This window comes from Diadema antillarum, unplaced genomic scaffold, assembly GCF_040938485.1.
Source record: "Diadema antillarum isolate AM-2024a unplaced genomic scaffold, OU_Dant_1.0 seq00000170_RagTag, whole genome shotgun sequence".
Lineage (NCBI taxonomy): Eukaryota > Metazoa > Echinodermata > Echinoidea > Diadematoida > Diadematidae > Diadema > Diadema antillarum.
The window spans coordinates 1,922,617-1,936,368 of record NW_027271239.1 but is presented as its reverse complement, the minus strand read 5'-3'; the positions used below and the strand labels follow the sequence as shown (position 1 = coordinate 1,936,368).

Below are 13,752 nucleotides of genomic sequence, written 5' to 3'. Positions count from 1 at the left end.
ACTTACCGGTACTTCTCTGCTTGGCCCGACCAGACGCAGCGTGCAAGAAAATTGGAGTGATATGTGTGCGGGAGGAAAAGCTGACAGAAACTGCCAACTTTGTACATTTACTTGAACTCATTGTGCCAAAATTGGCAAAGAGAGAGAGAGAGAGAGAGAAAGAAAAGAGCAAAACACTTCCAATGTGTTTGATGACAACTTTGTGTGGCAATAAAGTAGCTGTGACCTTTACTAGAGAGCTGCTTCTTCAGCTTCAGGATGAGCAATAAGGTTCTCAACCTGAATGGTGTCAACGCCGCCCCAGATGGATACGAGTCGAGTGAGAGCCAATCCCTTCTGGGCAGCGTGTCCATCCGGATGCTCCCTACCCCGACCGGCGAGACGTCCATTCTTGGAGCCATGTTCATTCTGGTCAACGCCTGCATCGGAGCAGGGCTGCTCAACTTCCCTTTTGCATACCAGGCAGCAGGCGGCATAACCATCAGTATCATCTTGCAATCAGTGAGTTGTTTTGCAGCTGCCATCATTATTAGGACTTTATTCATTAATCTGTGCTGCAATTGTGTAGATAGATATTGGTTTCTTTCATCAAAAGGAAAGTACATACAATGTAGCAGCCCAGAGGCTGAATTGTGTGGCCTTGATGTAAATGTACTGTTGTGGGGAATATTGGTAATGCAACTTTTAAAAGATTTCCTTCTGATCATAGTATTTGTTTGCTCATTTATCTTTTAACATTGTTTAACACTCGTGACTGAAAGTACAGTAGATTTATCCTAACCCAGTGGAGATTTTTAGTGAATTCAGATTCAGTTTAAGAGAATAAATACATGTAGGTTTTAATCTGGGGTTACTGCATTCATAATTTTTATGAGAAAAAAAAGATCAGTCAAGATGTCCTTATAAAATTTGAGAATACAGGTGTACGTTTAAGTACTGTAATTCTTGGCTTCAGTGAAATGACTGCCCTTTCATTGGTTTATATAAAATTTGCAGTTTTCCATTCAAGATTCTGTCAAATTCAGAAGCCTTGAAGGAATAAACTTGAGGCATCCCAAATTGACAGTGCAGCTACAATGTAAAGCTTGTAACATGAGGTTCGTTTATGCATTGACTTGTTGATTGTAATGCATGTCTTACTGTATTTATGCGATTTTGCATGTACATTCTTTTAGGTTCTCGTTGGGCTCATTATGGCCACCCTACTCATCCTCGCCCTGTGCTCTGACGTGAGACAATCTACCTCCTACCAGGGGGTGGTACAGGAGATGTGTGGCCCCATCGGGCGGCTGGCCTGTGAGTTGTGCATTATCGCCTACTGCTTTGGCACCTGCATCACCTTCTTTATCATCATCGGAGACCAAACAGATGGGAGTAAGTAGACCAGGAGGATGTTCATGTAGTCCTTGAATTTTGAGTAGACATCCAAAGAGAATTCTCACTCATGAATTGCCAAATGGTACACCCACATGTCCTGAAGTTCATAATACCCAAGACATCTCTTGATGCATTTATGATGCATGCTTTCCAAGGACAATTAGTATCTGGAACCACCCACCTATTGGATTGTCCAGTCGTGCATGCCACCACCCTGACAATATTCAGAGAGGCTGCTCTCCCCACTTTTACAATTTTGCAGTCTCCTACTGGATCTGTTATTCTGTACAGAAGAATTTATCCAGATTTTACTCTCACAGTGCACACTTTTCATCGTAAATAAAGACCATCACTGTAGCACTTCCCCACGACACACAAGTATATTCCGCTCCAGTATATTCCACCTTATCAAGTATCAAGTATCAAGAAAGAGGGGGAAGGTTTGAAAGGTAAATTGGGCTGGAAGAGAAAAATCACTGCCTTTCAATAGAAAAAAAAAAATTGTAAAGAATCAAGTGACTATTTAATGTGTGTTACACTCTTATCTTTCGTCTGCCCAGCAATCAGAGGAATATGTGCTTCAGCTGCATTTGCAGAAGAAAAAAAAATGCTTATCTTTGATGTGTCTTCATGTCTGCTATGCAGGAAAAGGTGTTTGGGATAAAGAAGGGAAAAAAAACCTTTGCAAACATAATTACTCTCAGAACAGTTATTATCAAGAGCTTATAGAGAGGACAATTGTATACTTTCAGGGCTCGACACTAACTTTTATTTCTGGTGGCCCGATCGGGCCACCAAAATCATGACTTTGTATTTTTTGGTGGCCCGAAAGTAATATCTGGTGGCCCGAAAAAAAATCAAGAAAAACATGAAAAAATTAAGTCGGTCCTACTAAACATAGAAGCATAAATATTAAGCATTACTGAAGTAATACAGGTACCCATGTCCAACATTAGTGAATAGAAAATTCAATCATCTTACCGTTATTCTGAGTTCTAACATTTAGCAAATAGGCTTATAGATTATATTGAAATTTTATGCTATTTTCGTGGTCAAAACTTCCGTTTGAAATGAGAAAGTGGGAGCATTTACAGACATTTGTAAACATCCGACATTTGTTTTAGCATTGTAAAGTGCCGAAAGTTACCGTTATTCATTTCTGATTGTAAAAGCAATCATCCAACACTTACTAGTATTTTAGCACCTTACGGAACCAATTGTTGCCGTTAATAATTTTTAAATGTAAAAGAAAACAACCGATATTCATTTTAGCATCTTACGGAGCTGAATGTTATCCCTATTCATTTCCGAAAGTGAAAGCAAACATGCGCTTTTCATTTCAGCATCTAACTGAACCGATTGAAACCGTTAATCATTTCCAAATGTAAAAGCAACAATCTGTTATTCATTTCCAAATTTATAAGCAAACATCCGGCATTTATTTTATCATCGTACGGAGCCGAATGTTCCTGCTGTCCACTTCCGAAAGTGAAATGAATCATCTGACAATTATTCTAGCATCGTACGGAGCTGAATGTTACTGTTTTCATTTTCAAACGTCAAGGCAGACATCAGACATTTATTTTACCATCAAATGCAGCTGAATGTTACTGCTATTCATTTCGAAATGTAAAAGCAAACATCCGACATTTATTTTAGCATCGTATGGAGCAGAGTGTTACTGGTATTCACTTCCAAACGTAAAAGCAACAATCTGACATTTATTTTGCCATCTTCTGCAGCCGAGTGTTATAGCTATTTACTTTCAAAAGTAAGAGCAAACATCCAACATTATTTTATTTAATCATCGTACGGAGTTGAATATTATTGTTATTCATTTCCGAACGTCAAAGGGATCATTCGACGTTTATTTTAGCATCTTCCGAAGCTGAATGTCATTGCTATTTACTTTCGAACGTAAAAGCAAACATCCGGCATTTATTTTAGTATCATACGGAGTCGAATATTACCGTTATTCATTTCTAAAATAAAAAGCAAACATTGACATTTATTTTAGCATCTTACGGAGCCAATATTGTTACCGCCGTTTATTTCCAAAATTAAAGGCAAACATCCGACTTTTTTTTGGTGGCCCAATCGGGCCACCAAAATCTTCATTTCTGATATTTTGGTGGCCCGACGTGCGTTTTTGGTGGCCCCGGGCCACCGGGCCACCATTAGTGTCGAGCCCTGACTTTACATTAAGTCACCAGGCTCTATAAAGAAAGTTTGAATTACTCTGAGTTTTATCTTGAAGGTGGACATGCTTGCAGAATGTAGTGGTTGAAGCGACCATATCAGTAATGAGCTAGGCTAGCCTAGTAGGGCAAATGAATTTAAATCATACCCTTGTATATCATTTGTACTCTGTTCAACACTTCTTTCTTCTGGTCGAATTAAAATGATAGAAAATGTTTCTGCATAATGTACAGGGAACCATAATTTTCCTTTGAATTGAAGTATCACAATCCAATTGCTATCGCTGAGACATTGTTTGGATATATGTGTTTGGATTTTCTTTGAAGGGCTATTTTCCCCACACTTTCAAGTTTGCTGATACCGTAGTATGCACAGTTGTAGGAATATAGTGCAGGGACCTTAGCATGCAAAAGCCAATTCAAATTTTGTTTTCTGTTCACAGTTATTTCATACATAGTCAAGGGGGATGAGGAAGTGAAGGACTGGTACCTTGACAGACGTTTCACTATCACATGTTGGGGCCTCCTTATCGTCCTACCACTCTGCATACCCAAGAAGGTCGACTTCCTCAAGTACCCAGGGTAAGCAAGCTTCGATGTCTTTCAAGCTAATAACTTGTCCAATTTGAGACCAGTGGTTGGACCCCATGACACTTTTAGAGAGACACTTGCAGAGGAGATGAGAATATCCAGTCCCACCCAGGTAGATACTACAGACCAGGCGACCTGGAGATGTCAGATCTAACAAGGGGGAGGGGGTATGGGCATAAAATGATCACAATGATTCAATAAATGTTATATTTTCCTGCAACCTTGCAATTCTCAACCAACAAAATTTTTCAATGCATTGATTTAAAAAAAAAAAAAAAAAAAAAAAAAAAAAATATATATATATATATATATATATATACCAGGGCTCCACACTAACTTTTATTTTTAGTGGCCCAAAGGCAAACATCCAAACTTTTTTGGTGGCCCGATCAAGCCACCACATTCTTCAATTCTGAAATTTTGGTGGCCCGACGTACGTTTTTGGTGGCCCCGGGCCAGCGGGCCACCGGGCCACCATTAGTGTCGAGCCCTGTATATGCACTGTATATGCTTATATTATGTGGGAGAGAGGATCCTGACAAGTGCACCAAACATTGTATGCTGTGCTACACATGAACTAGGATGTGGATTCAATTGATAGATTCTTGCATCGGGTTGTTACATTGCAACTGACTGACAAATTGCCCTGTGTTGATGTGAATAAGCATAGATTACTGTAAAACATGATATATTCGTGGCATGAATTTTTCACGAATTGGAGCCGATGGCCTTTTGTGCCGCATGAAATTTTCGCGAACTGCCACTGGCGTTCAATGCATATAGTGTAGACAAGAACTTTCGCGTGCATTTTAATTTCGCGAATCTTGGCGCTCGCGAAATTCGCAAAATTAAAATGCACGCGAACATTCCTCGTTTTACAGTATTCATTGTTAATTAGTAATGGCCGTGATAAAAAAAATCATGGGCATACATACCTGAGATATGTCATTGAAGAGCTCCTTCTCAATCAGTTGCAATACTATGTGGGTGTTGGTTGTATGTTCCTATCTATGTAATTCTACTTTCTCCTACCCAATCATACAGGTCTGTAGGTGTATTGGCATCTCTATATATCTGTGCTGTTGTCATCATCAATTATTTCGCCTGGAAGCACACGCCCAGTGAAGATCTTGTCACTGAGCCGTCGTCATGGACGCAGGTCTTTGTAGCTGTGCCAACTATATGCTTCGGTTTTCAGGCAAGTTCGGCCGTTTTGATAGTAGGCACCATTTCCTCTGCAACAGAGCCACTGTGTGTGTGTCTATGATGTTTCCTGCTGCTTGATTTGAAAGAAAGGGGATTTTTTTTTTGGTGTAAAGTGAATGATCAGTATGCAGTAGCTTGCACTTAAGAAAACAAAATGCAATTGACCCATTGAGGATGAGTACACTCAGGCAAGTGTCTATGGGAAATGTGTGTTGTAGTAAAATCAACCCGTCCTCAACAGGTCAAAAGACTTAATTGAAGAATTCAAATGTAGAATGACAATGCTTATGCATTCAGCTGTTCCTACATCTGCAGCAGCACCCTAACCATTGTTTCTGCAAGTCCTACAGAAGTAAAATTTACTTGAATGTGTGATTAGGGACTTGCTGTTATACATGTACTTCGCTATAATAACATAATATTTCCAGCTTTTGGGAGACAATTTTGCTAATTTTGAAATTGCAACTGAGAAGAGCTTTAGGGAGACATTTTCGCAAATGGTGAAATTGCAACTGAGAAGAGTGAGTTTTTTTCACACCGTAAACACGGTATATACATATATTTTTCATTTGTGTAAAAGAAGGCAGTGTTTCAGTTTGCTTTTGATTTTGCAAAATCAATCTACAATATGCACAAAAGCAAAACCTGCCATAAAATGTACAGCATATATAGTGAAATAAAGATGTCAAAATGAGCAAAATACATACACTGTAATTTAAAAACAATTCTTTTTAAAAGAATCATTCTTGCTTGCTGTCCTCACTGTCCTGCAGTGTCACGTCAGCGTCGTGCCGGTGTACTCCAGCCTCTACAACCGGTCTGTCAAGAGGTTCGCCCGCGTGGTCATCCCCGGCCTCTTCATCAGCTTCACCGCCTACACGCTGGCGGGCATCTTCGGCTCCCTGACCTTCGGCAGCAATGTCTGCTCAGACATCCTGGTGTCCTACCACCGCAGGGAGGTGACCGTCATGATCGCGCGCTTCATGGCCCTCGCCAACATGCTCACCACCTACCCCATACTGCACTTCTGCGGCAGGTGAGGCAACTTGCATCTGCAGTCCACTTGGAGACCTATATGCAGGCAAAGAGGCCATACATACAGCGCTGTGTCATTCATGCACACATTCATTCCTACGTTCACTTCTCGTTACATGTTCTGTAAAAGAGAAATTCAGATGCAGCTCAGTACATGCGAAATATACACAGACTGCATGAGTAGATCTTGTTGTGAAGGTACTGCCATAGAGATGTCCGTTCAAAAAATAAAAATTGTCCTTTAGTGATCGCTTAGGGATTATTTTCTTACTTTCAAACAGGCAGATTTGACTGCATACTGCTGATCAGTGTGCAGTGTGCTTGTATGTGTAGAGACAGCACTTTTGGTATGAAATGGGTCTTTGTATAGTGTAGTTACCTCCGCCAAGGGAGGAGGTTATGTTTTCGTTACCGTTGGTTCATTAGTTCGTTAATTAGTTCGTTTGTCCGTGTGCAAAATAAATCAAAAAGTAGTGAATGGATTGGGATGAAACTTGCAGGGAAGGTTGAGAATGACACAAGTACAAAACGATTAACTTTTGGCAGTGATCCGAGAATTTTTGGGGAATTTATGAAGGATTTGTGATATTTTGGCAGGTAGGGTCAATGAACTTGGGAGTTCAGGCTGCGCGTATTTGAGGTTTGCATGCGCGCACTAAAGTGCGTGCCCCACTTTTTGCTAGGGCGAGGCGCGCCGCGCAGCTGAGAGTTTATGATGTAACAAAGGCTTCTATATTGGGAAATTTTTCAGCATGTAGACCTATGGGTGGAAATCACTTATCTCTATGGAGGAGCCCAAAGAGCTTTTCCCCAGTGGTAGACAGGAGAAAAAAAAATCTCTATTGGAAGAGCAAGATCATCGGTGGAAAGTAACTGCTTGGCGGAGGTCTGCGCTCTCAGAGTGCTTTTCAAGTTGCCTTTTTCATTCTCTCACCTTCTAACACTATGGAGTTACATACAGTGTTCTGTGCACTCCCATTATGACAAACATGCTTGTAGCAAAACCAATGAAACTCTCGTTACAACGAAGTGAAAATTCAGGTCCCAAAATGATTGTCTGTGTATCTTTATGTACTTTTTTGTTCGGCTGTAATTAAATTGTGGTATAACAAAACAGAAAAAAAAAAAACTGCTGGTCCCAAAGACAAAGCCTGTATGTGGCTACAGCACAGGTTGGTATCTCTTGCTTTTCATATTTCAGGCATTCTAAATGAGTGCCATCATGCAGTCTCCAAAATTCAGAGCCAAAATACACATCTTTGCAAATATTTTCTCACATGTTTGATTAGATTTGGAAATGACAAACACAGGATATGCTACTCTAAAACATTCATTCATAAAATGATTGCACAGCCCTATTCTCAGCATATTTCCTGCATGTAGCATAATATGCATTTAATCTGTAAGTTGTAGTGTTATTGCAGAAAACATAGTCGTAATCATGGTTGCATTTGTGTAGAAGTGGCCTATGCAGAATATCTTGTTTGAAGGCCTAAAATGTTTGAAGAATTCAATTTAAACTGCAAATGATGAGAAAGTAAGAAATTCAAGATGAACACAACTTCTCAAGTCTCCTGAACTTTCCATAGGCAATTATCAAGGCAGTTTTTAGCTATCATACTGACATGCTGTGGTACACGTGAGACATGATGCAAAAATGCGTGTCCATCCAAATGCAGATATTGTTTATCGCACTTTGTTGTGTGAAAAGAGCCATATGCTTTTCCAACACCCAATTCAAAATTGCCATTGTTTCTTCAGTGTGATAAACTTTTCACCCAGGGGAATATCATGTGTCATTCTTATCTCTTGCCTTTTCTCTCCTAGTCTTTCTTTGCCTTCTCTTCCCTATCATATCTACCACTTGCAGGCCCTCTTACTGTCTCACTAGACCTTTTGTTTTTCTTCTTCCAAACTTTTTAGCCCTGCAGGGGGTTATTTTACTGAATCCATTCCAGCAATTCACAACTCAATAACTAATATCTTCAACCGAGACCCAAAGTTTTAATATTTCTCGTATTTTCATGTGTGCAAACAAACGTTTGAGTAACTACCACTTTGTATAACATTTATTTACAGATACAGAATACATGTAAATGTATCACTCATCTTTATATTGAATATTCAATAGTTTTTTTCTTCATAATGTTTGAAATTGGAATTTTGTTATTTAGTCTCACTAGATCTTGGTTATGTCTGTCTTCTCTCATAACAGGTGATTTTATTTTGTAACATGGACCTGGCTTATAAATACAAGATAGGCAGTTCATGGTCTGCTGGAGCCAATATTGTATATATCATGACTAGTAGAGAAGGGCACATACTGCATGATGGGTGGGAAAGTATGAAATGATATTGAATGACTTATAACCTCCAAGAAGCTATCACATTTCAAACCCAGAGGTTAGAACATTCTGTTTATTTCCTCCAGTAGAAGTAACCACCTGCTATTGTATGAGTTCAGTCAAGGTAGCTTGAGACAGATGCATACATTCAACTAAAAATTTTCTTTTGTAGTTATTTCTGCAGCAGCACCAACAAGCCAACAGATAGCTAGCTAGCTATGCAGGGAGTACTATTAATTAAAGGCATCTGCAGTTTGCACCTCACTTGTGCAGTGTGCACCGAAATTGTATACCAAAGTTTTTATTATCAATTACACATTGACGCCTTCATTTGCCAATTGATCGCATGAGCATGTTTGTCTGCCATGGGGGAATATTAGCAAGGATATTTTGCCAAATGGAGACTCGTACAAATGGCAGGCAATCACATAGTCATATATATCTACCGATAGTCGATTGTTGGCATGTGAACAACCCATACAATAGTTATACAGTATTGCTCAGTGGTACGATTCAGGAGAGTCCAGAAAAAGTCCCTAAGGTGCAGAATGATGGCGCATTCGCTTTTTGGTTCTTTTCCTCTCCAATTTTCTCTCTGCGCTGTGAAGAAAAATGTAATCATTCAAAACCTTATTACAGAAATTGTGTGCAGGTACAACATCTAGTTTTTATTGGCAAAGCATTCAACTGTGTACCTTGCAAACACTACTTCCAATTCACATAACCATGTGACGATAGATTCTTGCAGGTGAAAAAATGCAATCCATGCATTATTTTTAACTTTGCAAGTATTGTTGTTGGAAAGTACAGTACAGGTACATGTTATATGATGTACTGTAAAAGTGGAAATTTTTGCAGTGTTGAAATTTTTGTTTATTTTGCGTAACCAGAAACTAGCACGAAAATAAAAGCACGCGAATATTTTTGTTTGCCATATGTTTCAGTAGTTAATTTCTTGTTTCCGCAGAATTAAAAACACACGAAACTCTTTTTACCCAGCTGAGCGCGAAAAACTAGTTGCACGAAAATATCCACTTTAAATTACAGTATACAAAGTGTATGTGAATGTGGTTGTGTGTATACGTGTGTGTGCAACATACAACAACTTACACCTTTTCATCTGTGCATTTCTACCACAAAATTCTTATTATGTCTACCATAATAATTTGCTTCTGCAAAACTTTCTAACAGACTTGCGGTGGACACTATGCTCCAGTCTATCATGAAGAAAACCGACGAGGAGTGGCGTTTCAGAGAGAGGAGGCGGCGAGTGATCGAAACGCTGACGTGGTTTATGTTGTCGCTGTTGCTGGCGCTCTTCATTCCCGACATCGGTGTCGTAATTTCCGTCATCGGTGGGCTGGGTGCTGTCTTTATATTTGTCTTCCCAGGTGGGTGTTTGTCTAACTCGTTAGAATTTCAGTTTAATCTGCATGCGTGTGTGCTTCAGTTTAGGATTGTGCAAGGCAGGATATTTGCATATCTTTTTGCACGAGTATTGCCATGGTTACTACACTTCTGAACAGAATTTTTAGGAGACACATTTCTGCAAACTTACTTCTTGGACTTTTTAATTTGGTAGTCAAATTCCCCATCTGTCTCATACATTATTATAATATGATATGATATGATATGATATGATATGATATGATATGATATGATATGATATGATATGATATGATATGATATGATATGATATGATATGATATGATATGGTATGGTATGGTATGGTATGGTATGGTATGGTATGGTATGGTATGATATGATATGATATGATATGATATGGTATGGTATGGTATGGTATGGTATGGTATGATATGATATGGTATGATATGGTATGATATGATATATGATATGATATGGTATGATGTATGATGTATGATATGTGATATATGATATGATGTATGATGCATAATATATGATATGATGTGATATAATATTATATAATATAATTTAAAATAATATAATATTTGATTTGATTTAATTTATAAATTGGTTTCTTCATTATCATTGTACATGTACACACATTGTTGGTAGCATAGGCATAAAGTTGTTTAGAGAGAAATTTGGTCTCTATTAGTTTTATAATGTGCAACAGTATCGTATCGGCAATGCAATGAATTATACGTAAAAGCTACAGCTTAAAGTCTTGAGCTATCTTTTCATACAGTATGATTGTAGCATCTTTGTATAATGTTAAATCATATTAATGTTGGCTTGGACCGAGCGTCTGTGCTCAAGGATTTCAGATAACTTCAAGCTTCTTGTGCAACAAAGAAGTTGAAATCTGTGGAATTATCTTTAAGTTACTTTATATTTACAGTGTTGTATGATCTTGTAATCAGAGCATCAATGTGACATATATTACATGGTCCATAGGAGAAGATAAGAATATGAATGCTTTGTGTATAGGGCTTTGAAAAATCTCTTGTCAGACATTAAATTTTGGATATGAACTTGACTGTGAAATATTATGATAAAAGAAAATCAGCTGAAAAGATGTACCCATCTTCAAGTCTGAAATCGCAACTTTTATTTGTTTTTATTATTTCATTATACCCCCGCCAAACGAAGTTTGAAGGGGGTATATAGGAATCAGCGGACGGTCGGGCGGTCGGGCGGTCGGGCGGTCGGTCCGTTGCAAATCTTGCGTCGCGAACTACTTCCTCAGTTTTCAACCGATTCCGATAAAACTTGGCACAGATGTGTGCCTTGGGTTGTAGATGTGCAAGACATATTTTTTTACAGTACCCAAAAGTACGTTGCCATGGTAACGGCATATTATGGGCAAAAATGGGTACAAATCTTGCGTCGCGAACTCCTCCCACAGTTTTTGATCAATTTTTATGAAATTAGGTACAGATGTTCATCTGAATATGTTAATGTGCAAGACACATATTTCCGCAGTGGCAAAAAGTGCGTTGCCATGGTAACGGCATGTTATTGGTAAAATATAGGGCAAAATGCTTCATGGCAAAACTGCTTCATCAGTGTTCTTCCAATTCTCATGGAATTCATATTGAATGTTTGTCTTAGGATATAGGTCAGCATGACAAAAAGTATGTTGCCATGGTAACAGCTCACATATTATGAGCCAAAATGATGGAAAATTTTGTGTTGCAAACTACTTCCTCAGTTTTTGCCCAATTTCCATGAAACTTGGTACAGATGTGTGCCTTTGGTTGTAGATGTGCAAGACGCATTTTTTGACAGTACCCGAAAGTACGTTGCCATGGTAACGGCATATTAATGGCAGAAGATCAAGGAAAGATCTTGCGGATTTAACTACTTCCTCAGTTTTTTGACCAAAGCTTATGAAATGTGGCACACACCTTGATCTTGGTGGGAAGATGTGGAAGACATATTTTTCGGACGTGTCGGAAGCTGCGTTGCCATGGTAACGGCATATAAATGGCAGAAGATCAAGGAAAGATCTTGCGGATTGAACTACTTCCTCTGTATTCGACTGAAGCTCATGAAATGTGGCACACACATTGGTCTTGGTGGGAAGATGTGCAAGACACATTTTTTGGACATGTCGGAAGCTGCGTTGCCATGGTAACGGCATATTAATGGCGGAAGATCAAGGAAAGATCTTGTGGATTGAACTACTTCCTCAGTTTTTGACAAAAGCTTATGAAATGTGGCACACACAATAGTCTTGGTGGGAAGATGTGCAAGACATATTTTTCGGACGTGTTGGAAGCTGCGTTGTCATGGTAACGGCATTTAAATGGCAGAAGATCAAGGAAAGATCATTCCTTGGGTAAGACTGTCGTCACGGGGCGGGGGTATTAATCACCTTAAGTGATATTTCTAGTTTATTATATCTTTTAAAACTGAAAATGCAAACTGACCATTCACACCTTTCCTGTAGGCCAAGGTTGTATATGTACCTATTTGTGAACAAAACTATAGATTATCCTTTGGAAGCGGGCAAAGTACACTCTCTTTCCACAGTGTGGGAGGATTACCACCTGGTTTTTATCAGGAAATACTCCACTGATTAGTCACCTTCCATTTGCATTCTAATCTGTCCCTTTGTCAAGTTGTATCTTTGAAAAGAGCGTATTTGCAACTCATGTGGAGAGCAACGTGCTCAGATTTGACATGAAAGAAAGGATAAAAAAATTGTGTGATGTGTAGTGCACCACTGTATCTACATACTCCTGACACCTGAAATCAAGGACCAGAGATATTGTCGATTTTTGATGATTTGCTTCAATGAAATATATCAGTGAGATATGGATCTTCAAATGACAAGAAAGATAGCTTCATAGCAAGTCATCTCATCATGTAATGTTTGGCATAAGTCCCATCATTCAAACCTCCATCTTCTTTTTCCCAGGTCTATGTCTAGTCCAGTTTGTACTCCAACATTCTGCGGCGTCGCCAAGGAAGCGGTGGTTCCTCATAGCCTTCGGGACTTTCCTCCTAGCACTCGGTGTCTTCATATTCTCCGAGAGTTTTATCCTGGCCATCATGAACGACGTTTCTGGTCAGGGCAAGAACATCTGCTGAGAAACTCGTGGCCATCTCGTGCAAGTGAGAGCAGTGTGAGGGCATTACGTCAACCACTTTTCTGTATTTTGAAATGACTGTGTGTGACGTCATCAGAGATATCAGGATATGAAGTTTTTTTTTTTTTACTAGTAGTAGAACGACAGCAATGCTTCCAAATCAATGAATTCTTGCATTGAGTTGTTTTTATTGTAAATGATTGACTACTGTATACGCTATAATTTTCGCGTACATAAATTTTCGCGAATTGCCGCTGTCACACACTTTCGCGAGTGGTTAAATTCGCGATTGGGGGACCAGAGAAAATATGAAGTGACAAAGAAAGTGTGAATTTTCAACTTACTAGCAAATAAGAATGATACTAGTTATACACTGCATGAAAAAAACTTACCAAACTCTGCGAACTAGTAAGTAAGTTAGAATTCAACATTTTTGAAGTGGTTAAGTCCATCACGCTAGATTTCTGACGAGTGGTCCCC

General features: G+C 39.0%; 1 protein-coding gene across 1 annotated transcript; it reads left to right on the top strand.

The window, feature by feature from the left end:
- Window positions 1–258: 258 nt before the first annotated feature.
- Window positions 259–13,273, top strand: LOC139728272 (sodium-coupled neutral amino acid transporter 7-like). Its single transcript, XM_071639231.1, has 7 exons — window positions 259–501; window positions 1,176–1,374; window positions 4,019–4,157; window positions 5,211–5,364; window positions 6,146–6,408; window positions 9,944–10,143; window positions 13,101–13,273. The coding sequence occupies exons 1-7, from the start codon at window positions 259–261 to the stop codon at window positions 13,271–13,273; spliced, it is 1,371 nt and encodes a 456-aa protein (XP_071495332.1).
- Window positions 13,274–13,752: the final 479 nt, after the last annotated feature.